General features: G+C 35.8%; 1 protein-coding gene across 2 annotated transcripts in view; it reads right to left on the reverse strand.

Annotated features, from left to right (window-relative positions):
- Nucleotides 1-26,786, reverse strand: part of Mapk9 (mitogen-activated protein kinase 9) — a 51,262-nt gene that overhangs the window by 9,891 nt on the left and 14,585 nt on the right. For both annotated transcript variants that reach the window (XM_026412290.2, XM_026412291.2), the window contains exons 3-7: nucleotides 20,153-20,282; nucleotides 17,426-17,484; nucleotides 14,140-14,278; nucleotides 4,806-4,971; nucleotides 3,254-3,325 (exon numbers count right to left, since the gene is read on the reverse strand). In XM_026412290.2, coding sequence (XP_026268075.2) covers nucleotides 3,254-3,325; nucleotides 4,806-4,971; nucleotides 14,140-14,278; nucleotides 17,426-17,484; nucleotides 20,153-20,282 — 566 coding nt within the window. The remainder of the gene's footprint in view (nucleotides 1-3,253; nucleotides 3,326-4,805; nucleotides 4,972-14,139; nucleotides 14,279-17,425; nucleotides 17,485-20,152; nucleotides 20,283-26,786) is intronic.

Raw genomic sequence — 26,786 nt, forward strand, 5'->3', positions numbered from 1 at the left:
ATATCTGGAAATGAATTTTATTTCCTTTCAGAGTGCATGACCTAGGTTTCAGACTCAGCCGTGCGTTAACCACTCATAAAGTGTCAGGAAGTCCATATTCCTTGCAGCAACTTCCTTACATGCATAATGCAGGCAATACCATCTTTGCCAAGTACATAGGGTGCTTGTTAGGCTTGGGATAATTGTGATAATGTGTGTGGAAAGTGATACTGAAATAGTAAACAGTCACACAAGACAACGCAAGCCAGAAAAAAAAAAAAAAAAAAAGCCATGCAAATAGCAGCTCAAAAAAGTGACTCACTGAAGCATGTCTTAGAAATCACCTAGGTCCCAGACACATGAACTCAGCCCTTCCAAAATTTTATGCTTCAGAAGACTGCTTGGGAAATAGGTTTTGGAGATTCAAACCACAAGTACCTTTTCCTTCACTTCTCTTTTTTGCCAAATCAGAATTATGGTACATTTTATTAATCTATACTGTGAAAACACCTCTCCCTTATACTTTCAACAGCTCTTCCCCATGCTCACTTCTTGCTGTGAAAATGGAACCAATCACAAGATGGCCCTTCCTGTGATGTCCCTATCCTAGCATTTGCATACCATTCACCACTGAGAACTGTCTGAGCTCCTGGCTAAAGCCACCCCAACCCACTTCAGCTGGCTATACTCTGTTGTCTATTCAGTACAAGCACCTATCAATTCTTATTTCTTACTCCTATATCAACATTTTGTTCTCAAATGGAGAATTCCATCAATAAACATGAGGTTTTTTTTCTCCAGTGTTATCACAATGACCATTTTCTAGCTATTACTGCATTTATTTACTTCTATTTGTAGCAAAACTCCTTTAAAGAGTTATATACTATACTTGTATGTCTAATTCTCCGACTTTCATTATCTCTTGAACATATTCTCTTCAGGGTTTCTCCCACATATCTGTGAAAATTGTGCCCATCAAGGTTGCCAGTGGCCATCACTAAATCAAAGGGTCAACTCTCAGTCCTTATCTTAGTCCTTTGCCCTTTTCTCTTCTCTTTCTTCAAGCACTCACTACCTGTCTCAAGACTTCAATGCTATTGATACAATGAAAACTCTCACATTTATTTCTCTATACCAGATCTATCCCCCTGAATTCCACACTCTGTATTTCTACTACTAAATAGATTGCCCACAAGGGGAGTAGACTTTCTCCCTGCCTGCATTTCTACCAGCCTGGCATGAGCATCTGCCATCTCCCACTGGAAAACTAACTGCCTTTGCAGCATTCTACCCTCAACTCAGCTGCTGGAGTGAGCATTTTAAAACCAAAGTTAGATTAGGAATCTAGAAATGGGTGGGCACTCAATAAATATCTGCTGGGTCAATGATACAGAGTAGTTTTTATAGACTCTGTATACTAGGAAGGCAGAAAGGGGAAAGAACCCTGGCAAACCTAGAGGACCTTTTGGGCATGTGCAGACTCTTGTCATTGAACTCCTGTGATTCTGAGGGGCAGAACACAGTCTCTCATTTAACATAAGGGGAAACCAAGGTTCAGAGGGGCCTCGAATTTCTCAAAGATGCATAGATACCATGTGGAGGAGTCTCAACTTGAACCTTATGGCCTGGGTAAATCTTTTTCTTTCTTACAGGCTACAGTGAGGACAGAAGCTCCTTTTCAACTTCAGGTCACAAATCTAAAGGAAATCTATGAAAAACCTCAGTCTGGCTATTGGAACCTTCTTCTATCTCACAAAATTTCAATCTAATATTTGAAAAAACTGGTGAAACTTTAGAAAATGATGTTAGTCTCTGTGTGAGTTTAAATAACATTAGACAATCTCCATAATAATAAAGCCATTAATTACTGATGTTGTGACATGTTAATGTATAAAGTAGAAATTTTAAATTATTAAGATGAACTAAAAAGTAACAACATTTTTCACTCTTGAATCTTTTGGGGAAGATATTTCTTAATAAAATTAGAAAAGACACAAAATGAATAAAAATTGGGACACGCTGAATGTTAAATAGATACTTCCAAATTATTTATCTTTAGTATGCCTCAACTTTTCTCTTTTTAATTGTGTTTATTTGCAAAAATAAAGAGGCTTCCTTATTTGTAGTTTGAAACAAGTGAATCTCAGGTAATGGAAAACTGCAAGAAAATGTATTAGAACAAAATACAATGCTATATTTAACTTCACATATTATGTAATCTATGATGGGGAAAATATAAAGGAAAGAAATCATAGGAATAAAGTTTTTTTCATTTTAAGTTGTGTTGTATTTTATAAGAAAACTGATTCCATTAAATTATAAAAAACTAAAATTATTTTTGTGAAATACATACAAAACCCTGACTAGAGAGCTTGATTTCCTTTAAAAGCAACCATTCATCTGCTACTGGAAAGAGACAACTTTAAGCTTTCATAACAAAAGACAAAAATCAAAGACTAATGAAAATATTGAAAGGTTAGAACACAAATGAAAGAGGGTACATGTGAACAACCATGTTAGGGTAAAAATATTAAAGATGAAGAATGTATGAATAAAGAAAGCTATTATAACTATTATCTAGTCTCCTTTATACTATATCATTAATATGAATTGTTGACCATAGTATAGGTTAATCTTTTGCACTTTTATATTTACCTTCCCCAGTACACAAAATAGCCCTCTAGATAGATTAAAAAAAACTTCTATAAAATATCATCAGAGTAATAAATAAGGAAATTTAATAATATTGTTCTTCATAAAATTTTCATTTTAAAGTTTTCCACTTAGGCCTCACATAATATGCTTCCATTCTAACTTTGGGGGGAAATATTTTAATGTATACCAATAACTAACAAAATAGTATATTAATTAAATCACACAAGCATATTAGCCTATTAAATTTAGATGGCACCTTTCCTACTTAAATTAATGGAATAAACTAAATTATAAAATATTTGCATTTAAATATCAAAATACACTTATCAAATAGTAAATAATTTACATGTCTAGCTATTTTTGATAAAATTAAGAGCTAATTTAATTGGTTTAATTTAACTCTGAGTCTCAACAAAATCATCACAGGTAGTTAAGTAAAAAAGAAAATGTTAATGTGAACCACTTGGTGTGACACTAATTTAACAAACAAAACAAAGACCCCCTTAGAACACAATGTGAAATTACAGCATTTTCCTTCTGAGCGTTCATATAATAGGTGCAATCATGCTGCCCTTGATATGGAAAGCATGGCCAGGGTCAAGGTCCTGGGGAAGGATACGGTCAGTGCCTTGGAATATCACACAACCTTTCACCAGCTCTCCCATGATGCAACCCACTGACCAGATATCAACTGAAAATAAAATGAAATGATAAAATTATGAAGTGCCATGAACAAAACAAAGGTGAAGAAAAGGAATTCTAGCAGTACTAAACACACAAATATGAAAAAATAAATTGCTAGCTCAGGGTGAACTTTTTACACAATATGAATGATTGCTGACCTCTATTTTAGCCTTCAGTTTGCAGCAATCTGGGATTTTAGTGCCAAAGATTCCAGTACTTTACAGTTTAAAAAACAAAAAAAACAAAGAAAAAACCAGAAACAAGAAGTGCCTATGAACACAAAGGTTTTTCAGGGTCACATACCCACCCCACCTCTAGCCTCCATGGCCAAATGCTGGGTCTCTCCTTGAGAAGGATACAGTCTCTTCCTGGGAACAGGACTTTATGGAGGACCATTTCTGCCATGATGCACCCGACAGACCAGATGTCCACTACCAAACACCAGGTGATTAAAAACCAGCTAGAGAGCCCCATATCTCTTTTCTCTAAACCCCCTCCCAAACAAGAAAAGACCCAGTAAACTTTACCAGCTCATCAGTGGAACCTTTGGTAAAATACTGAAACCATACCTTCTGAATCTAAACTGACATATCAGAAAGGCAGTAGTATTCTGTGGGGAATGGACTGCACAGGGTTGGGCTTACTGGTCTGGGCTCTAGACAGGGCCTGCCAAGTGCCCCAACTTCTATGGCATTCACCCTCATGTGGGACCTAGCTGAATCCCATGCCTTAGACACTATAGGCAAACTATCTAAATGTCCCTGCTGGTGGGTACACATGGGGAGAAGTGAAAAGGGAATCTGATTTTCTCTCCATTCCCCAGGAAGCATATGAAACTGTGTTCACAGCAGGAAATAAAAGCATTGAAAACATCAAAGCATTGAAGTAAACTCACAAACTCATTTCAGAAGAGCAAATGTTACTCTTTTTTCTTTTTCACAAGTAAAAGTGATTTAGTTCTTTTCAATAAATTTGTTAAAAGCTGTTTCAAATAACTTTAATATTACTAGAATAAGTAAAGTTTTAATGTCAAAAAATATCAATTTATGCAAAATAGATGTACATGTTGCATTATTACATTTATATCAAGTTAAAAAAAAATAAAAATAATCTATGGTGCTTGTAATCAGGATAATGACCATGCTATGGATTGAAACCCAGAGAGGGAACACTGAAAGGCCCCTGCTATTATGTGGGTGTGCTCATAGTAAGTTGCACACTCAGGATGTGTATACTTTTCTATAAGTGTGTTACATGTTGATAAAAATAATTCAAAAATACTAATTTCAAAGGTGAATTTTTAAAAGTCAATGATTTTAACCAATGGAAATAAAAAATTAATAATTTCTTATCTTTGGATTATGAAAATCTATTTGTAATACAGTCTCTCTATATTATATTTCATACATTAAAGGAAACAGAGCTAGTGATGACCACTAGTGCTATTTTAAAATATCACAGGCTCTTCCAGTTCTGTCTGTACTCACCATTCTCTTTGTAGCCCATGCCCAGGATAACTTCAGGGGCCCGATAATACCGAGTTACCACGTAGGGGGTCATCATAAAGTTGGTGCATGCTGTACGGGCCAAGCCAAAGTCAAGGATCTTAAGGGTGCAATCTGATTTTACTACAATGTTGCTAGGCTTCAAATCCTAGGAAAGAAATGGTTCAAATTAATAAAATGAACCAAAGCATGCTCAAGACACAATTTCACACTGGTAAGTGTATGTGTAGGAAGGACAGGTAAAACTGAACTATGGGATTTGGGAACAATTTTGGAAAATCCGCCAAACTGAAATTAATATAAATCAGCCTAAAGAGTCAAACTGTCTCCATCACCCTCATTTGTTTCTTTGCTTAAAACCAGAGAGCCCACACACCCCTAGCTGCAACCTCCCAGACCCTGCAGGCTGCCTTGCCCACCTTCCTTCCTCATTCCCACTACCCACTTCTCCCTCCATACATATTCTTCCTTCAGTTCCTCTAACAGTCCACCCCAACCACATAGCCCAAAGGTCCTCACACTCATCAGTCTAGAGCCATATTGTTCAAAAGAAATATAATGGAAACCATGTATGTAATTTACATTTTCTAGTAGGCATGCTAAAGAAGTGTAAACAGAAACAGGTGAAATTAATTTTACTAATATATTTTATCTAATCTGTTTATAGTATTACCATTTTAGAATGTCACCAACATAAAAATTATTAATGCAATATTTGACATTCTTTCTATAATGGCCACATCCTGAGTAATCAATGGCTTCATGTGGCTAGTGGCTGCTACCCTGGATATCAGAGGTCCAGAATTTTCTGATCTGGGAATCTCTTCTTTTTAGTGGGGAGGGAGTTACCAGGGATTAAACTCAAGGGTGTTTAACCACTGAGCCACATTGCCAGTCCATTTATATATATATTTATATACACATACATACATACATACATACATATATATTTTGAGACAGGGTCTCACTAAGTTGCTTAAGGCCTTGCTAAGTTGTTGAGGCTGGATTTGAACTTGCAATCCTTCGGCATCAGCCTTAAAGAGTTGCTAGGATTACAGGCATGATCCATGGCACCCAGTCTAATCTGGAAATCTTAACATGGTGCTCTCTCTTCTTGGAAGAGGGATTTCATGATTGCTAATCTCAACTCTCTCCTCCCCCACAAGGACTCACCACTCCCTACCATACCACCTGGGTTATCAATCCATGGCCTGGATATAGTACAAATGAAATCACTTGCTTAGTTTCTGGTTCCCATCTCTCTTCCTATCCCCACCATTGAATCTGGGAGAGCAGGGCCCTATGCTCTCAGGATTCAAAGGCTTGCCTGATATAAGGAGACACTGAGAAAATGTTTGTTGAGTGAATGCATATATCATCCTCCCTCACACTTCCAAGGTCTTAACACAACAACTTTTTTTTCCTTCATAATATAAGGGCCTTTCTTCATGCTGATACCCCACATCGCAGACTCTTCCTCAGACTACAGGAATTTGACTTATGCCTGGGGAGGCCGATCTACAAACTCACCCTAGAAACTGTGACTTCTAAATAATTGACAAATTTTCTTATACAGGAGAATTTAATTGTGTAGCTGTAATGTGAAACCATCAAGTAACTATCACACAGTAAACATGGAGGTACTTGAGTATGAATTTTAGGTCCCATCAAACTCAGCACCTGACTTCAAAACTTCCCAACCAAGCCAGGCATTGGGTGCCTGCCTGTAATCCCAGTTGCTCAGGATGCTAAGGCAGAAGGATTGCAAGTTGGAGGCCAGCCTCAGCAACTTAGTGAGACCCTAATAAGTTAGCAAGACCCTGTCTTAAATAAAATAAACAAAAAAAGGTCGGGGATGTGCTCATGTGCTCAGTAATTAAGCACCCCTGAATTCAATCTCTGGTACCAAAAACACAAAACAACACACACACATACACACACACACACACACACACACACCCCTACAAACTTCCTAGCTGACTGGCCACAAATGGGTTGTAGGGGTACCTTGAGATAGTCATACTATGAAATTATCAGGATAAGCAGAAAACCATTTAAAAACTTATAAAAGTGATAGTTTAATTTGGGATTATATGAACCTGTATTAAACTATTCTGTGAAATTTAAATGGTAAATACATGTTTTAAAATGCAATTAAAATCTCAATCAGCCCTACATAGAAGTCCCCATGCTCCTCTAGTCCACTTCAGATTGTACAAACATAATCATCCCTTAGTATCAGGGGGGGACTGGTTCCAAGACCCCTCCACCACGGTGACTTGCTGAGGGCCATTGCCAAGTAGGAATGACGCATCGATATTTCCTTGCCAGCGTACCCCATGTTAAATGGACTTGCCTTGGAAATTTGCTGTGTGTTTGAGAAAGGTGACCCTGCTCAAAGACCAGGGCGGATCCAGGTTTAGAGATGATCAGGTTTGAGGAAGTTTCCCGCTCCTTGAGTTTAAGGCGTTCCTGGTCTGAGACAATATGGGTTTTAGGGAAGTTGGAGGTTAAAGATTATTGCTGCTGGGATTAGGGTGTTCCTGCTGCTTGTTCCCGTTGAGTTCTCGTGAGATTCAAATGGGATTTGGAAAAAAGCCTCGTGGAGTAGGTGATTTGGGGCGGGGGCTTATTGGAGATTTGAGCAGAATGTGTTTGTAGAGGCCGAGGTGAGTTCGGGAATAAAGGATTGCTGTTTGAATCTACAAGGTGTGTGGTGGCTCGTGATTCAGTGCCAGCCAAGACACTGGCAGTGACTAAAATCTGTGGATGTTCAAATCCCTTATTTTAAATGGCTGGTATTTGTATATACACCTCTAGCATATTTTAAAATAATTTCTAGATAATTTATAATACTTAATACAATGGAAATACTATAGAAATAGTTATTATATTATTTAAGAAATAAGGACAAGCAAAAAAGTTTGGTCATGTTCGGTACAGATGCAATTTTTTTTCAAGCATTTTTGGTCTGTACCCAGTTGAATCCATGGCTATGGAACCCAAGGATATTGAGAGCTGACTGTACTACCCAGCAGTCTCTGAAATCAAGGCTAGATGAACAGACTCAAGAACAAGATGGTTAGAGGAGCACTGGTTCTAACAAGGACATATGGCAATGGTGGAAATCATTTTGACAGTGGAAACTATCTTTATCTGCCAGCTTGATGAATCCCTGAGTGAATCAGAAAATGCCTACCTCAAGACCCTGCCATTTACCAAACAACTATCAGTACATACTTGATTTTGTGGAAACAACATACTTTACTGCCATCTGCTGGAAAACTAGGATAATAAAATCCAGTTCTGGAGCGTCTGTAATGTGAATGGCTGTCTTCACATGTAGTGCTCTTGGTGAGGCATCATGGGCATTGAGAAGTGGCCGATGTCTGCTCATGAGGAAGTGGTTAAAGAGGTTGTATAGGTTCCTGAGAGTTTTTACCTACCCACAGACTCTACAAAGCCGGCATTCCAAAACTTAACTGAATTTTTAATTTCAAGACAGCAGAGTCAAGTGAGTTCTGCCTTTTCTAATCTTCAGAACCATCAGAAACAAGGAAAACAAGAAACACAAATGAAGATACAAATGACACTTGCCTAGTAGGTCAGGTTTGACCCACACAGGGTAGTAAAGATGTCTACTAGAGCATGACATCCATAGGGGCAGCCAATAGTTGCAAACAATCTACCAAAAAAAAAAAAAAAAAAAGCCAGGAAAAAAAAAAGGCAAAAACAGAGGGGTAGGGGTCCAAGTAGGGGTCACCATGATTGAGTGGCACCACTGCTTGCTCAATTCCCAGGTCCAGACAGACTGACTGAAGAGGTATCCTTGGAAAGGACAAATGTCTACTGTTTGAATTTCTCTGGGTCTTTCCCAAAGGTACCTATGGTCATTTATTCAGGTGGCTAAACAATGAGAGAAGAGAACAACCAGACATTTTGAGGATGTTTGAACATAGTTCTAACTGGATAGATGCTGAAACCTGAAAACCCCAAGCATAATGCACTTGATGGAGAATTGGGTGGAGGCCAGGCAGTAAATGGAATCTGGGAGAGCTAACACAGACCTGAGGAAAAAGTGTAAGAGAATGTGGCTGCCCACTCCATATGGGTATGAATGGGTTTTGACCTTTTTTGGGGGGAGGGGGAGGTACCAGGGATTGAACTCAGGGCACGCTACCACTGAGCCACATTCCCAGCCCTATTTTGTATTTTATTTAGAGGCAGGTCTCAGTGAGTTGCTTTAGTACTTCACTGTTGTTGAGGCTGGCTTTGAACTTGCAATCCTCCTGCTTTCACCTCCTGAGCTGCTAGTGACCTTCTTTTGTAATCAGTATAGAAGAATGCATTTACCCAATCAATATGCTGAACTTAAAGCCTTAGTAATCTGCTCTATCAACTATACTTTCCAGACATGGTAGTTGCAAATGGGACTACTAGATAGTTAAGGCTATGATAATCTATGGCTGTTCTTCAGGATCCATCTAGTGTCTTCAAGGGCTGGACAAATGAATTAAACTGAGATGTAAGAGGGACCATCATCCTTGCATCCTTGAAGTTTTAATGATTATGCTAATCTCTATCTATCCTTTCAGCCCTGCAGGGTACAAGAATGATTTTATTATCTTGAGGGAGGCAGTTTCAGGTGTCCATTTGGCCTTCCCTGTCCTCATAACTCTTACCTCACAGGCCAAGGAACTAATGTAGGAATTACTCATACTGCAAATTATATCAGTTACAGCCACACAATTAGGGACTGGGGGGATGTCCAATGGGTGGGTTCAAGGACCTAGTGGCCTACTGTGAGCCACAGGACTCAGACCCCTTGGAAGTGAAGGTTTGGGTTGTGTACTAGGTACACCACAGACACCTGCCAAAGTGATAGCTCTGAGAATGAATAATGGAGAAGGAAGAGAATGAACTCTCATGTAGTTCAGAGATCATTTGCACTGAGAGGATCTTGTCCCACTAACCTCCATCTTCCAAACTTTCCCTGGGGAAGAAGCAATCATGGAAACCAGAGGGAAGATGCTCCCCAATCCACGTAGAGAAGTAGAGATGAGAAGGCTGGAGGATGGGGGCCATGGGAATGTACTAGACGGTCTCCTGTTGCAGAAGTACAATTGATGATGGCCTCAGCTACTGCTTCCTGAACTTACTACTCTGTTCACTCCATGGCCTTGCCCCGCAAGATGGCTCTCAGCAAGTGACTAGTAGGCAGGAGAATGGAGGTGGGCCCATTCCTGTGGATACCAAAGTCCACTGATGGTTGATTTGAAGAGTTCTATGTCTAAGCCAAAGCTTTTTAGAGCCATACTGTCACCTGCAATTGTCTCACTAACCTTGTTTCATTTTTCTAGGGGTCAAGTCTGTACTATCCTCTGGTTACTTTCCCAGGTGACTTGCTCCCACTCTCCCCCCTCATAGGCCTTCTCCTAGCAAATCTCCTGCATGTCTAATGCCTCTGTGGACTGCTGATGCTTTCAATGGAAACATGACCTGTGAGGATGGGAAGCGGGAAAAAAGCAATAGATTCCTGGGTTAAGGAAATTCTAACCACTGAGGTGAGATCCAAAGTAAGATAATTTGGACTATTAGATTCAGGAAAGACCCAGGAAGTGAACCACTGGTACTATGGAAGGCAGGGGAAGGCAAAGAGTGGAACACTGAGGGATTTATATTTTCAATTCCAGGTAAGGAGCAGCTAGACCTCCCAGATCCTCATCTCCATTCTAGAAGTTAAGCATCTACTTCTTCCACACTACTGCTGGCCTATTACATGAAGGCCATGAAACTGAAGCCTGACTCAAGGGCTGAAGGCATTATACTAGTAAATATACTGGTATTAAGTACAGAGAAGTGTGTGGGAAAAGGATCCAGCCTGGGGACCGTGCTCTTCAGAGGAAGCCTCTTCTGCCACATAAGAATCCTAGCTCCACCCCACACAGTCCTAAAATGCCAGCAGCGAAACTTATATGCCTCCATAAGAGACTGGAGGAGGCTTTTCTAGAGAAACTAAATGGCCCCCAGAGAAAAGTCTATAGACAATGATACCTATTGCCCTAAAGAAACCTGTCAGCCAATAATTCCTGCTCATATATTTAGCACTTCCAGTCAGCCTTCTAATGTTTTAGTCTTAAGTGTGATTAGACCACAAAGAGTGGCTATTTGATGAAAACCTTCCACATTACAGGGAGGGACCAACCACACTGAAAAAGAAAGGGAAGAGATAAACAATGCACAGAGTAATAAAAAATATATAAAAAATTTACCCTCAGAGATGTGGTAGTACTCCTTGCAACAAGAACAAAATGCTAGAAAAAAGGAACTTTAAAATTCCAACTAAATTATGCTTTGGAGGAAGAGAGAATAAAGAACAGAGTGAAGAGGTTTTTTTTTTTTTTAATTTCTCATAAACCTGACTTTTTGATTTAAAAAATAAATGAAAAATAACTTTTTTTATTATTTTTCCCTGGTGCTGGGGATTGAACCCAGAGCCTTGTGCAGGAGAGGCAAGCACTCTACCAACTGAGCTATATTCCCAGCTCTGAAGAAGGTGTTTTGAAAGAAATAATACAAACATCTTGGAATTCTACGAAAGGAATTCTGAAAGAAAGAATACTGCATTCACCAATCTGAAGGCAGCTGATTTGTAACCAAGAATTCTACATCCAACCAAACTATTAGGGTGTAAAGGATAGAGTAGAGAATTCCAGACATTTGAGACCTCTGACTGCTGCACTGCCCTCTGACTGCTTTCCGAGCTCTTCTGACTGACTTCCACTTTTTCTCCTCACAGGCTTTCCATTCATGTATCATTTTTTAGGAAGCTATTGGAAGATATATCCCATCCACAATTAGAGAGTAATCAGAGAGAGTGATAAGTTTAGAGAGTAATCAGAGAGAGTGATAAGGAGGGTCAGGAAGCAGCAAATCCACACTGGAGGGAGGTGAATGAACTCCCCAGGAAAATGTTGGGGGAAATTCAGGGTAGTCTTCTGTATCAAATATGATGGCAACCAAAACAAATAGGGGTGGAACTGAGGTTCCAAGAGAGGCTTGTTGACAAGGTGAAACTGATGAAAGACCTGAGGTTCTGAAACATCTGAGGTACTGAGAGATTTAGATGGCCGGGAAGAAAACAGGGTTCTGCAATAAGAACATACTACTCCCCCTTAAAACAAACACCTCAAGCAAATAAAAGATCAGTGTTGTGAAGTCCATGTTCAAAATATTGACAGGGAAGTAAATATAACTGAAAACCCATTTCCAAAGGGAGGAACACAGGAACCCAGTTATTAAAGGGTGAAGATGGTGCAGAGGTGGGTCATGAAATTGTTCTCTCAGGTCTTCATAGGTTTCTAAACACTCTGGCAGGCAATCCATATACACTTTGGGTCCTTTCTGACCTGCCTGCTGGTTGGTAAGAATGGACCCTGGGCTGTAAGACAGGATATTTCATAAAGGCAAGTATGTGCTGTAATTCTCACTGGGTGATATTCGTTTCCCACTTACCACTGGGCCAAAGAGGGGAGGAGCAAGTAAGGCAAATTGTTTCCCCTTCCAAAATTACTAGGGCTTAAGAATCTAAGAAATTATTCTAAAGCATGAATTTAACAGAAAATAAATGTATTTATGAGATATTAAGAGTTACTTATATTATTTAAAGGCCTGTGAAAATTTTAGGAGTATAAATAGAATGGTTCATTAGGAATCTTTATTTTTTAATCCAGGAGTCTAGTGTTACAGTTTTTAAAGTAAATTTGCCATAATCACTTATATTATTTTAATTGACCACTTGGTGGCAGCAAAGACTACACTTTAAACAACAGCACTCTGGTGGGCAAACCAGATGCTTATCAGAGTGCTAGCCTCTAGGAGAATGATGTGCCAGATCTCTGCCCTCTCTGGGTGGGTGCCACTGTGGGAAGCTTCTGTTCAGTGACATGATAGACCGAACCTTCCCTGACACCTAAAAGGTACACTCATACATTCCTGGTGGGACTGCAAATTGGTGCATCTACTCTGGAAAGCAGTGCGGAGATTCCTCAGAAAATTTGGAATGGAACTATCACTTGACCCACTCCTTAGCATATATCCAAAGGACTTAAAATCAGCCTTCTGCAGTGATTCAGACACATTAATGTTTATAGCAACTCAATTCATAATAGCTAAGCTATGAAACCAACCTAGGTGCCCTCCAACAGATGAATGGATAAAGAAAATGTGGTATATACACACAAAGGAATATCACTCAGCCTTAATGAAGAATAAAATTATGGCATTTGCAAGTAAATTGATGGAACTGGAGACTATCACACTAAGTGAAATAAGACAATCCCCAAAAACCAAAGGCCAAATGTTCTCTCTGATATGCAGATGATGATTACAGAGAGGCAGCAGAGGCAGGGAGTGGAGGTTCACTGGACTGAACAGGGTGAATAGGGGAAAGGAGAAGATGGAAATGGGAAAGACTGTAGAATGAATCAGATGTAACTTTCCTGTGTTCATGTATGAACACAAGATCAGTGTAACTCCACATCATGTACAAGCACAAGAATGGGTAGTTATATCCCATGTATGTATGATATGTCAAAATACATTCTACTATCATGTATAACTAAAAAGAACAAATAAAAAATTTTAAAAATGATTTAGGGGATGCTAAGACTATCTAATTCCAATAAAAATGTATTATCTCTGCTGCTAGTTTCACTCAACATTTTAGGTACTTAAAAAAATTCTATCATGATGTTCTACTTATATAGCAGTACAAGTCAAAATGATAAAAACGTATACAACCAACTTGGAGAATTACATTTATCTCTTTGGTTTTTAAGTATTATTTCCTGACAGTACAGGTAACTCCATCATACTATTTGGGCCCTAATTTTCCCTTTTCCCAAACCTAAATTCCTTGCTCAAAAAAAGATATTTCAAATATGGCAAAAATGTTAACACTTGGAGAAATTTTGAATATGTTATTTGGGAATTCTCTTGTCATATTCTTGCAATTTTTCTCTAAGTTAAAATAAACAAAAAACAAAAAAAACAACAAAAAAGGATTCCTCTGAAGTACCAGACTGAGCTGCAGGAGCTATATCCCTATAGCTCCCTCATCCCTGTGCCAGAGTACCAAAAATGTTTTCTGATCTGAACAATGTTTTGAAATATAACAAAATATACTATAGTATATCTGAATTTTTAACACTGTTGAATTTCTTTAAAAAATTAAGTTTTTTTTTTAATTTAGAGGATTGTGACGACCAAATGATGGTTATTTTAAAAATAAAATTATCATGTTATCACTACTTACTCTGTGAATTATACCAGCTGAATGTAGATGTTTAATACCACAAAGCATCTGGTAAAGAAGGTAGGACATTCTTTCATGATCCAACTCCATATGAATAACCTGACATAAGTTAGCATCCATTAGTTCCATAACCAAATACCTGGGATAAAAACAAACAAACAAAAAATGTCAGCTATGGGGCTGGGGATGTGGCTCAAGTGGTAGCGCGCTCGCCTGGCATGCATGCGGCCCGGGTTCGGTCCTCAGTACCACATACAAACAAAGATGCTGTGTCCATCGAAAAATAAATACCAAAAATTCTCTCTCTCTCTTTAAAAAAAAAAAAAAACATCAGCTATATACATGAAAATTATCTAACATTTCTTTGTTTATTAAACCAGAATTTTTATGAAATAGCAATAACTTATCTAATCATCTCATTGTCTAATGTAAAAAGATAACTTATTTTCTCTAAATATATATAAGGTATCTTAAAAAGAATCAAATGTATAATAGAACTTTGTAAAAAGTTTCCAAAGGACATAAAAAAACTAACTTACTCAATGTCTTGATTTCAAGTTAAAAACAAAACAATTTTTATATCACAGCAAATAGAATCTCATACAAATTCTTCTACTTTTTTCTATTTGATTATTCTTACCAAGATATAGACCATGCTGTTATAGGTTCATCAATCTTTAACAAATGAACTATCCTGGTGGGGGATGCTAATGATAGAGAGGCTCTGTAAAGGGGGAGAGGATATATAGAGACTCTGCACCTTCTGCTCAATTTTGCTATGAATCTAAATTTACTTTTTTTAAAAAAGCATATTTTTTAAAAGCGATCACACAATAACAAAATTAAAACTTTAAATTCTACTTTCCTCACCACCTACTGCTCCACCTTTTGGCTCCCTCTTCAGGCTTAACTCCCCAAAGAGGTAGTTATACTTGCTAACTATAATTCTTCATCTATTTTTTTTTTCTTAATGACATTCTGATCAGACTTGTGCCTCTATCATTCTGCTGAAACTGTCCTCAAGACCATCTATAACTTTCATGTTGCTAAATCCAATGGCCTGGTCCTGGCTGATTGTCCTGACCTTTCATACCCTGAAAGGTCAGCTTCCTATTGGAGTGTCCAGAAATCAGTTTTGGCTCTTTTCTCTAACTACACACACTATCCTGGTGAATTCCAGACTCACAGCTTTAAGTACCATTTACAGTTTCCCAAATTCCAAACTTTGACACATACTTCTCTCCTGAATCCCAGGCTCACTTATCTACCTGTGTACTTCAAAGTTCCACTTGGATGTCCAATAAGTGAATGTCCATGTCAAAAACTGAACACCTAGTTCCACCTGCTCCCCACCCTTAATCTGCTCGTCTCATAACTTTCCTCATCTCAGTTCAGAGCTCCTTCCTCATGAAGGTGCTCAAACATCTAGGTGTGGTTCTCAAATCCTCTCTTTCATACCACACATCCTACCTAACAGCAAATACTGCAACTTTACCTTCAAAACAGTTTTGGGTTCCAGTCTCCTCTCTTCACCCTATTACCCACCATAATATATTACATGATAGCTGTAATAACTTCTCTTACTAACTGGGATCCTACCCTTTACAGAGGGTTCTCTATCCCTAAACAGTTATTCTTTGAAAACAAAAGCCAGGGCAGCTCACTGCTCTGCTCGAAATCTTACAGGTTCAGAGTGAAGGGACCTTCTTACTGCAGTATCTAGGCATACCACTTCTCTGAAACCACTTTCCTCCCTGCCCCAACTCTAGCTACACTGGCCTTTTGGAGGACTTCACAACCATGGGGAGAGGTCTCACTGCTATTCCTTTACTTTGTCTGTTTATTCTATCTCAATTGCACCTTACTCCAAATATCTATAGGACCAAATCTCTCACTTCCTTCAAGGCTTTCTTCAAATGTCATCAACTCACTGAGGTATTTCCCTAATTACCCTGTGATAGTTCATTTTAGGTGTCAATTTGGCTACACTAAGGAAATCTGGTAAAGCATTATTCAAGGTGTGTTTAGGAGCATGTTTCTGAAGGAGAATAGCATGTTGAGACTGAGTGTACTAAGTAGGGAAGATCTGTCATCAGTGTGGGCAAGCACCATCTAATTGGCTCAGGGCCCAAAGAGATCAAACACAGAAAGTAAGTTGGACTTTTCTCCAAGAGCTGAGAGACTTTTCTACTGCCTTGGATATCAGAACTCTAGGCTCCCTGTTTTTTTTTTTTTTTTTTTTTTTTTTAATTCTGGGACTTGTACATTAGCAGTCTCCTTAGTACTCAGGCCTTTGGCCTCATTCTAAAAGTTACACCATTGGCTTCCTGATCTGCAGCCTTTTGACTGGGACTGAGCCATGCTAGCAGCATCCAGAATCTCCAGCTTGAAAATGACCTGTCAAGAGACTTCTTGGCCACCATAATCATGTGAGCCATTTTTTCCTAATAAATTCCCTCTCACATATCTACATACATCTCCTATTGGTTCTGTCTCTCCAAAGAACCTTGACCAATATACCACCCTATTTAAAATTGCAGCCTGATTCCCAGTCCCCAGTATTTCTGATTCCCTGACCCAGCCTGACTTTTTGTCCAAAGCACTGAACACATTCTGATGAACTACACTTTTTCCTTATATATTATATTTATTGTCTGTCTTTCCTAGCTTTCCCAGCAAGGCTCTAGGAGGGAGTTTATCATATATAATTCATAAGTAATAAAAGGAATTCTTGCTTGTACTGATCATAAATGTATAGCAAATCCAAGAAAATGTATAACATATGGTGGGCAATCAAATTGAATTGACCAAATACATCAATAAATTTAGGATGAAGTTGGGCATTATGTCTCAAAATATAAATTAGTATTCTATTTCACTGTTAGTAAGATGGCTCTGTTTAGAGGTCTGGAAACACATGATACTTAATGACATATCATTTCAAATAACAGTTCTAAATACCCAAACCCTGCAATTCTGGATATCAGGGCCTGAAGAAAACATTTTATAGTTCAGTACAACTACAAGGGTAGCAGTATTAATGGACACTTTGTGCTCACAGAAATTCTTTCCATTATCCTTTGCCTGCTATGGAGATGACAACATTCTGGGCACAAATATCTAAATATTATGATCCATTTTTCCTAGTATTTGTCAACCACAGACAAAAGTATCTATGATATCAACAAAACTACATGGTCACCTACATTTTCTAAACATAAAAAGCAGTTACTTTAAAATGTTCAGTGATTTTTATTGTATGTTACCAAATAAAAATGATACTTACACATCTTGAAATTCTTCTAAAGTTTTTTGTGGTGTAAACACATTTAACAAACTAATTATCTGAAAAGAAAAATTATATATCAGTATCTCAGATGACTCTTCTTGATTATAAAAGTTGTACATTAAAATGTATTAGAATTAGAAAAAAATCACAGAAAACGCAATATTTTATTATTATTATTATTATTAAGGTTTTTACCAAAATATTCTATTACATGGCATTTTTAAAAAGTTAAACATCAATTGAAGATAAGACAAACTTTTAATCAAATCACTTTTATATATCTCTAGTAACCTAAACTACTACTACAGAATTTAAACAAAGAATGTCATTTTGGCTCTGAAAGTAAAAGAGGTAAAATTATGGGTAGGAAAACATTAATTAAAGTAATATATTAACTCTGAAAACTTAAATAATATGTACAAAATTAAAAAGTTTTGAAATATGAAGGCTTAGCTTATAGTTTTTGGTGTGATAAAGATGAAATGCCTCATAGCAGTACGTGTTTACTTAAAGAGGGTTAAAGAGTTGACTGCACTGCAGACCTCTTCCTTGGCCTGCATAGTTGTAAACGATGTCTCATTGCTCTGCACACCAAACATACCTCCTTAGTCATTTCAAATGACCAAGGGAAAGATAAATTTTTCACTGTCTAGGATTGGATGACTAGTTAATTACAGAAAAAATAAAATTGTATCCATATATCCTTATATCAAAATCAACTCAAAATGGAACAAAGTTTTAAATCTAGAACCAGAAATTATAAAACATTAGAATATGAATAAACATTTATTTAATCCTGGTACAAAAAAATCTTTTATAAGCATGGCAGCAAACTTTGTATATCTGATTAAATTAAAATAAAACAAAAAATGGATTAAAAAATCAGTATGGCAAAAGCATAATGATAAATGTGAAAAGAAGTTCATTGTTTGAATATACAAAAACCTAAAAATGCACAAGAAAGAGATGAAAATGAAAATGGACAAAGACCCTGAAAAGCAAGTTTTCAATTAAATAAAAACTGACTCATAAACATACAAAAAGGAATTCAACTTCATAAATAAGATAGTATATGTCAGCCGGGTACAGTGGCATATGCCTGTAATCTCAGCAACTCAGGAGGCTGAGGCAGGAGGATTGAGTTCAAAGCCAGTCTCAGCAGATTAGTGAGGCACTTAGCAATTCAGTGAGACCCTGTCTCTAAATAAAATACACAAATGGGCTAGGGATGTAGCTCATAGTTAACTACCCCTGGGTTCAATCTCTGGTACCAAAAAAAAAAAAAAAAATAGCATTTGTTATCTATCAAACTAGCAAAAAAGAAAAACCACAAACAAAAAACCAACAATTCTGAATTCTGAATTCTAAAGCAGAAGACATTCTTAGATATTTTAATGAAAGTATAAAACTGACAGCCTCCCCTGATGTCAGTTTGTCAGCATATATTAAAACCAGAAGTGTGAATATTCTTTGGTCAGCAATCTTGGCCAAGAAATTCACCCGGATAAATGTGCAAAGATTCATGTATAAGTGCTCATTGTAGCATTGCTTATAACCACAAAAAACTAGAAATAATATCCAATGATGTGTGATTTGTTAAATAAATCATTGTACATCTGTATTATGGAACCAATTTAAAAAATGACTTATATCTATGTTCATTAAAGTATATGGGATCTACTGACATTATAAACCAGGATGAAGAATAATATAATCTTGCTTATATAAATGTGCACACATATGTGAAAGAATGCTCATCAAAAAATGTTAATGCTAGTGATCTGTTGATGGAGGAACTAGGGAATTTTTGCTTTCATATATATATATATATATATATATATATATATATTGTTTGAATTTAAAAATAAATAAAACCATATATTATATAACATAGAAAAATTTTCAAATAAAATAAAGCATCTATTTAAGAAATTACGACCAACTTAAACCACTGATTCAAAAAAATGAATCCATTTTAGGTTTGTATTTAATGTCCCTACACCAGAAAGATCTAGCATAAATGTTAAAACAAAGGGAACCATATAAAGTTTAGTGTAATCTTAACTATTCTTCCCTCTTTAAAACAAAAAGGCAGCGGGGTGGTCCTCATGAATTGATTTCTAAAATCTCTTAGATTTCCCATTTTATTATTTCACCACATGGCCAGGTTATCAAAAATCAAAAATGCTCAGAAATCATAAGTAGGACATAGAGTACACTTGACCAAACCTCATTTTTCTAGAGATATAGTATTTCTTCTCAAAACTTAGTGTTTTGATTTCTGTGGAGATGACAAGTACAGCTATCCTGAATGTCACATCATCTAAAAACATGTAATTTAAAACAGAGATCTCTGTATACAAAGTAAAAAGTACATCTTTCAAAAATATTTTTTTCCAAAAAATATTTAGTTGTTTTTAAATTTATTAGGTCAATATATGTTACTATTTTATAGTGACAGAAGTAATGTTTATAGAGAAAGAAGTGTCACAGGATTAATTGGCATTCCTTAGTTGAGTGACCTAAATTCCTATGGATGATGAATCCTCTTTCTAACTTCAATCTTCCCAGTGATGATTAAGAATTTTATCAATAAAATATAATCATTTTAATAGGCTTTTTTTCTCATTTATCCTAGGTCTAAATTTAATGAATCTCCAAAAGATTATCATATCACTGACAACACCAAAGCATACACACAGAGGAAACAAATACATAACTTACATTTTTATGATTGACACATTTTAGGAGGACAAGTTCACGGTAAGCTCTCTTTGCATGAGTTTGATTTTGAAAAGGACGACTTAGTTTCTTGACTGCAACATTTATCCCAAGAACTGTATCAAAAGCAGCACTATAATTAGGAAATATAATAAACAATCCATTAGGATGATTTTAGAAAAAATAACAATGGAAATATATGTATCCAATAAATTATCTTTTAAAATGAATAATGTGGGAAAATCTTTCTACTTGTTTGTAGTAAAGGGACTTGTACACCAGAAGAGAAAAGTGAATTGGCCAAGATGGCAGGATGAACTAACTCTTGCATGGAGTCATGGAAATTTCAGCTGCAATTAGGATGGGATACAGTGATCCTTTGCACATTAAACTTTCATCATGTTAGTTGAGATTATTATAGGTAATTTAATGCAGAGCATCTAAGACTGGTGAAGAAATGAAATCTTCAGGTCAAGAAATTGAAAATATTCATTATTTTTATCAGTAAGTAAAATATATTAAGGAGCATCAAAGCAGAGGAAATGGTTATGCTCATGAAGAGAATTTAATCAATCTAAATTCTGATGATATTTTTCACAGACAAAAGAATCTTAAAAAGAAATAGAAGCCAAAATCTCAGTTCGTGGTAAATCCCCAAGATACAAAATCTAATCAAATCTAATCAAATCTAATAAAAATGTAATCAATTGCTATATAAAAATTTTGCTAGAAATACTTCCTTCTATTATAGTAAGAATAAAATCTAGAGTCTCTGTTTCCAGCATTTCAAGTTCCATGATGAAATTTGGTGTTCATTTTCCTCCAGGAAAGAGACATGAAAATTGAGTAGCCTAATGGCATATTTTCAGGTTTCACCTTAGCACTAAATACCATTATTAGGGTTATTACCTTTTGATTAATCATTAGGGGTAAAAATAGCTTAAGAACATCAGAGAACCTAAGCATCATTTAAAATATTGCTCCTAATTATTTATTTATTTTATTAAGTCTATAACACTGTTTTATTTATTATTTTCTCTTAATGATGCTTTTTGGCCAAACAACTCTAATTTAATTCAATCTATTTTTAAATTGAAGGCTGTCACCATAGCATTTGGTTAAGAATTACTAGAAATGTCATTCTTAACTACTTTTTCTTTAATTTATTTCATAGTACATGTGTGTGTATACACATACATAAATCTACATACCCACTTGCCAATCACATGAATCATAAAATATTAAAGATTAATCTATTTGTGTTCATTTATATCAAAATATTTATCAGATTCAACAATTTGAAAACAGACACATCTTGGTTTTAAAAGTTTTGTCCAAAATTTCAGTTAGACAGGAGTTATGAGTTAAATTTGCCTTCTCCTATATAACATGGTGACTACGGTTAATAACATGGTATAGTCTTGAAAATTGCTGAGAATAGATTTAAAGCATTCTCACTACAAAAAATTGAAGTATGTGAAGTAATACATATGTAAATTAGCTCAATTTAGCTATTCCATAATGTATGCACATTTCAAAACTACATGCTCTACACGATAAACATATACTTTTTGTCAGTTAAAAACATTTTGTCCAAAATGAGCCAAATGGGCCTATTTTAAGCATCTGAGTAGACACATGCTTCTTCATTCCTGGCTCTGACTCCAGAAGCTATGACTTCCAAGTATTTCTGGTTTGGGTTCTTGTGATCACTTTTTAGCTTCAGAAAAAATATTTTTAATCACTATTTATTCATTTACCAACTTTAGAAAGTAACTATTTGCTACCTATTATAAAAACTAAGTATTTAGCCATGTACTTGAAATTCCTAACACCTCCCAGTTTTGATCTTATGTTAATTTTAGGGTTTTTTTTTTTTTGGTTGCCTTTATATCTTTAAATAATATGCCTAAACTTCTTGTTCCATCAGTTTTCAAAGGTACTTCTGGACTTCCAAGTATGTGAAATGAGACAATTTTATTGCATCCCCTATCTCCTTTCTTTTACTCTCTACCATCCTCCTTTTTCTTCCAAAATTCAGTCATAAATGGTTAAGCTTACTAACATATTTATTTTATATTTATAGCTAAGTATTCTGTGTTTCCTCCTTAGGATGGGTTTAAATGAAAACCAATACACTGAATGTGAACATGTAAATATTACTAGTTATAGAGCTGGGATCACATTTCATTTTCTAAATATCACATGACCTTTGCTGCCACTCACATACATGCATCTTGGAGCTTCTTTTAAAGCCACTACATAGCTATTAACCTGGGATTTCTGTTCACTGCCTCTTTTGTTTCTCATGTTACACGTTATGACATTGTCTTTCTTATTAGAGTCCATCCTCAAGGAATTTCCCCAGAAAAAGTATGTAGAAGAGAAAGAGCCTTACTTTGCCCTCATCTTGCATTGATAATTTTCCTTCTAAAGTTAAAAATCAATTTTCTCTCAGAACTTGAAGGCCATTGCTCCACTGATTTCCATCTTTGAGTATTGTTGGCAAGGAGGCAGTCTATCTGATATTTATTCCCGAATTTTGTGTTTTGTTCTTCAGATCAATGATTTATCATAAAGAGCCATGTTCAATCAGCTGCTCAAAGTTCTCCTCACACAACCCTTCCAACTGTTATCCTTCCTGTCCACCAAAGACAAGAACTACTTCTGGCTTTTATGGTAATCACTTCTTTGCTTTCACTTGCTAAACACACCTCCTTAAGGTCCCATAGTTTATTTTTTGTTTGGTTTTTGAAATCTATATATGATTTCTTTTGTTCAACATTGTATTTATGAGTTTCACCCATTATTCTGTATAGTTATAATTCATTCTGTCATTGTTATAATATTCATTTCATGACTATATCACCTAACATTGACAGATATTTTAGTTGCTTTTAGTCTTCAAGTAACTGTAATAAATATTGTCATAAATATTCTTTATATAGGTCCAGGTTCCCTATGTATGTATTTCTGATAAGTTAATAGCTAAAAGTGGGAATGAATATATTCTATTTTGGTATACATTCCCAAAGTTATTCTATTAATTTCTAGGTCCACCTGCACTAAACAAAAAGTTTACCTGTGGGAGCTGTATGTGAGCTGTTCTATATTCTCACCAATACTTGGTATTATCTACATTTTACTTTTTTAACCATTGTGCTGACTGTACAGTGGTATTCATTGTATAAATGAGAATACAACTTTAATTTGCATTGCCCTGATGAACAATGACATTAAGCATATTTTTTCTGTTTTTCAGTTATTTGAATTTCCTCTTTTATGACAACATATTTTTTATTTGATTGTCTCTGATTTATTGATTAGAGCTCTTTATATATTCAGAATAAGAGACTTTGGTCAGTCTATACTCATCCCTCAGTATCCATGGAAGATTGGACCTAGAACCCTCCACAGATACTCAAGTCCCTTACATAAAATGATATGGTATTTGCATATATCCTATGTACATTCTTCCATATACTTTATCTCTATATTAATTATAATACCTAATATAATGTATATACTGTATAAATAGTTGTTATACTGTTTTGTTTAGGGAAAAATAACAGGGTAAGAAGTCTGTATGTGTTTAGTACAGATGGAATATTTTTTCAATCTGCAGAACCTAGGGATATGAAAGGTAGACTGTATCTTCTTTTTTGGAGGGGCAGGTACCAGGGATTGAACTCAGAGGCACTTGACCACTGAGCCACATCCCCAGCCGTATTTTGTATTTTATTTTGAGACAAGGTCTTACTGAGTTGCTTAGAACCTTCCCGTTGCTGAGCCTGGCTTTGAACTTGTGATCCTCCTGCCTAAGCCTCCTGAGCCGCTGGGATTACAGGCATGAGCCACCATGCCTGCTCAGACTGTATCTTCTTATGCTTATGCTTGTCTCTCTAGTTTCTTAATTTTAATAAATTAAAATTTTAATTTTAATATAAATTTATGAATCTTTTATGATGCATGCTTTTTATGTCTTGTTTAAAGATGTCTTTTACCCCAAAGATCATGAAAAAATTCCTCCTATATTAAATTTAAATAGCTTTAATACTTTTTCTTTCACATTCAGAGGAATTCAACTGAGATTGAATTTTGTATATAATGTGAGGTTGGGGTTAAATTTCACTTTTTTCCATGTAAATATTAATATGCCCATTTACTGAAAAGACTATCCTTTCCCCAATGCTTGGTAAGACCACTACTATAATAAATCATAAGCCCATCTGTGTATTATTCTGTTTCTAGGTTCTTTATGGTATTCCACTGCTCTGTTGTTTCACCTTGTATCCACATCACACCATCAAATCACCACAGTTTCCTAGTTAGTCTTTGTATCTGTAAGAGTCTTTCCCCCTTTTTCTTAAAGGGTATTTTGATCATTTTTGAAACTTTAATTTTACATGTAATTGTTAGAATCATCTTATTAATTTCATTTTTTAAGAAAAGGCTATTTAGATGTAGGTTATAATCAGTCTATAGACAAGTTTGAAAACTGATACCTTAATTTATTCATTATATAATTAATAAACATGATATATCCCACAATTGTTTATTTCTTCTAATATATTTTAGCTTTTTGTAGAGGTCTTTCCCATTTTTTATGATTTTTCACCTACAAATGTAATAAGAAAAAATGTTATCCTATTTTAAATGGTATCCTTTTCGAACTTTCATTTTCTTTTTTTTTTTTTCCTTCTGTTTTTTGTCTTGTTTTTTTAAGATGGGATCTCATTACATTGATTGCCTAGGCTTCTTAAAAGAGCCCTTTAAAAACAGAGTTTACACTGGCTGGTGGAAAGCAGGGAAGTAAGAGATATGCTTCATAGGAAGTACTAGTCATGCCATTGTTGCCTTGAAGATAAAGTCCGGGTCAATTGAGAAGGAAAATAGGCAGCCTCTAGGAGCAATGAATGACCTCTGTTTGAAAGAACAGAGGATTGGGGACCTCAGACCTAGAGTAGTAAGGAACTAGAGTCTTTCCACAACTGAAATAAACTTGGAAAAAGACTTTTCCCCAGAGTCTCTATGTAAGAGCTCAGCCCAGGCAACATCTTGGTTTCAGCCTTCAAGTGAGATGCTGAGCCAAGACTGCAGGCAAGCTGGCTCAGATTTCTGACCTAAAGAACCATGAGATAATAAATGTGGGCTGTTTTAAGTCATTAATCTTGTGGTAATTTATTATTCAGTAACAAAAAATTAATATATTCTCTCTTTTATAGTTTTCCTACTCTTTTTGCCTCTCCAGGCTTTATTCTAGAAAATTTTTGCTGATATATCTTCTAGGTAACTAATTCTTCCTTCAGTTATATCTAATATGTTGTTAAATTTACTCATTAAATTCTTAATTCAGTTATTATAGTTCTGAGTTCTAGAATTTCCATTTAGTTCTCTTTTTAAAAAGTTCTCATTTCTATACCTAAAATTTTAATCTTGCCTTTTATTACCTTGAACATACATATCATCATAATTACTTTAAAATGTGACTATAATAATACCAATACCTCTTGTGAATCTGTTTCTGTTGGATCTTTCTTATTGCCTTATATGTTTAGTTATTTTTTATTGTGTGCTAGATCTTGCTTTGTAAAAACTATTACCTAGAAATATTGATACCTAGCACAATGCTATCTTCCTCCAGAAAGAATTTATATTTACTTCTGCTAAGCATATGGGGACACTAACAATTTAGGTTCACTTCTGTAGAAGTTCAGCAAATGAGATGTGCCTCCATGGACTTATCTCTCTCTCTCTGGTTTCTTTACTTTTAGGATGTAACTTTTGGTCCCAATACAAAGCAAAGGAAATTTGCTAGGTTCTGTTAGAAAGCCCTGAACTCTAATCCCTATCTCTTATCCGTAAGACAGTCCAAAGCACTAGTCAAATACTTCATCTGCCCCTTTTAGAATTTAAATGTCCCCAAGGGAAAGACAACCTCAAATGTTGGGCTCCCCACACTGGGCTTCTGTCTTTCTCTGGATCCCAATTTAATAATTCTTCACTAACTTATAAGCTCTCTAGGGACAAATGCTGAGCATGGGGAAAGCGGTGGGAATATTGTGAGCACAACTATTTCTTCAGACATATTTTTTATTAATATCCCTAATTTTAGCCACTTGTTTCATTTTTTATACTTGTCATCTCTATATTCACAGCCTCTTAGGATCTATTAAAGAAAGATTGTCTTTCTTATTACAAATGACTAATTTATTTATTCTCACTTCCTCTGCTGTTTTGTCTTATCAAGATTCCAACAACTTTAAATATTTCAGAAATTTTTTAAAAACCTTAATTCACTGATATTGCCATTGTCCTTTTTTTGTGTTTCATTTACCATCTTAAACAAGAAATTCCAAACTGTCATTTGAAAGGTGAACATATTAAGACCCATGAAGACAGGTGGGTTGCCCAAGGTCACAGAGCACTATAGCAGTGAAGATCGGAAGTGGATTTAGAACCTATGCCTTCTAAGTCATAGCTATTTTGTGCCTCACACCAAATGTCTCTTTTATCATGGAAATTTTGTTGTGAATATTTGTTTATAAATACACACACTATACATATATACACATACACACTAATAGAGAAAAATAAAACAATTTAAGAGCAGGCCAATGTTCATTATTATACAAAA

This window comes from Urocitellus parryii, chromosome 1 (assembly GCF_045843805.1).
Source record: "Urocitellus parryii isolate mUroPar1 chromosome 1, mUroPar1.hap1, whole genome shotgun sequence".
NCBI lineage: Eukaryota > Metazoa > Chordata > Mammalia > Rodentia > Sciuridae > Urocitellus > Urocitellus parryii.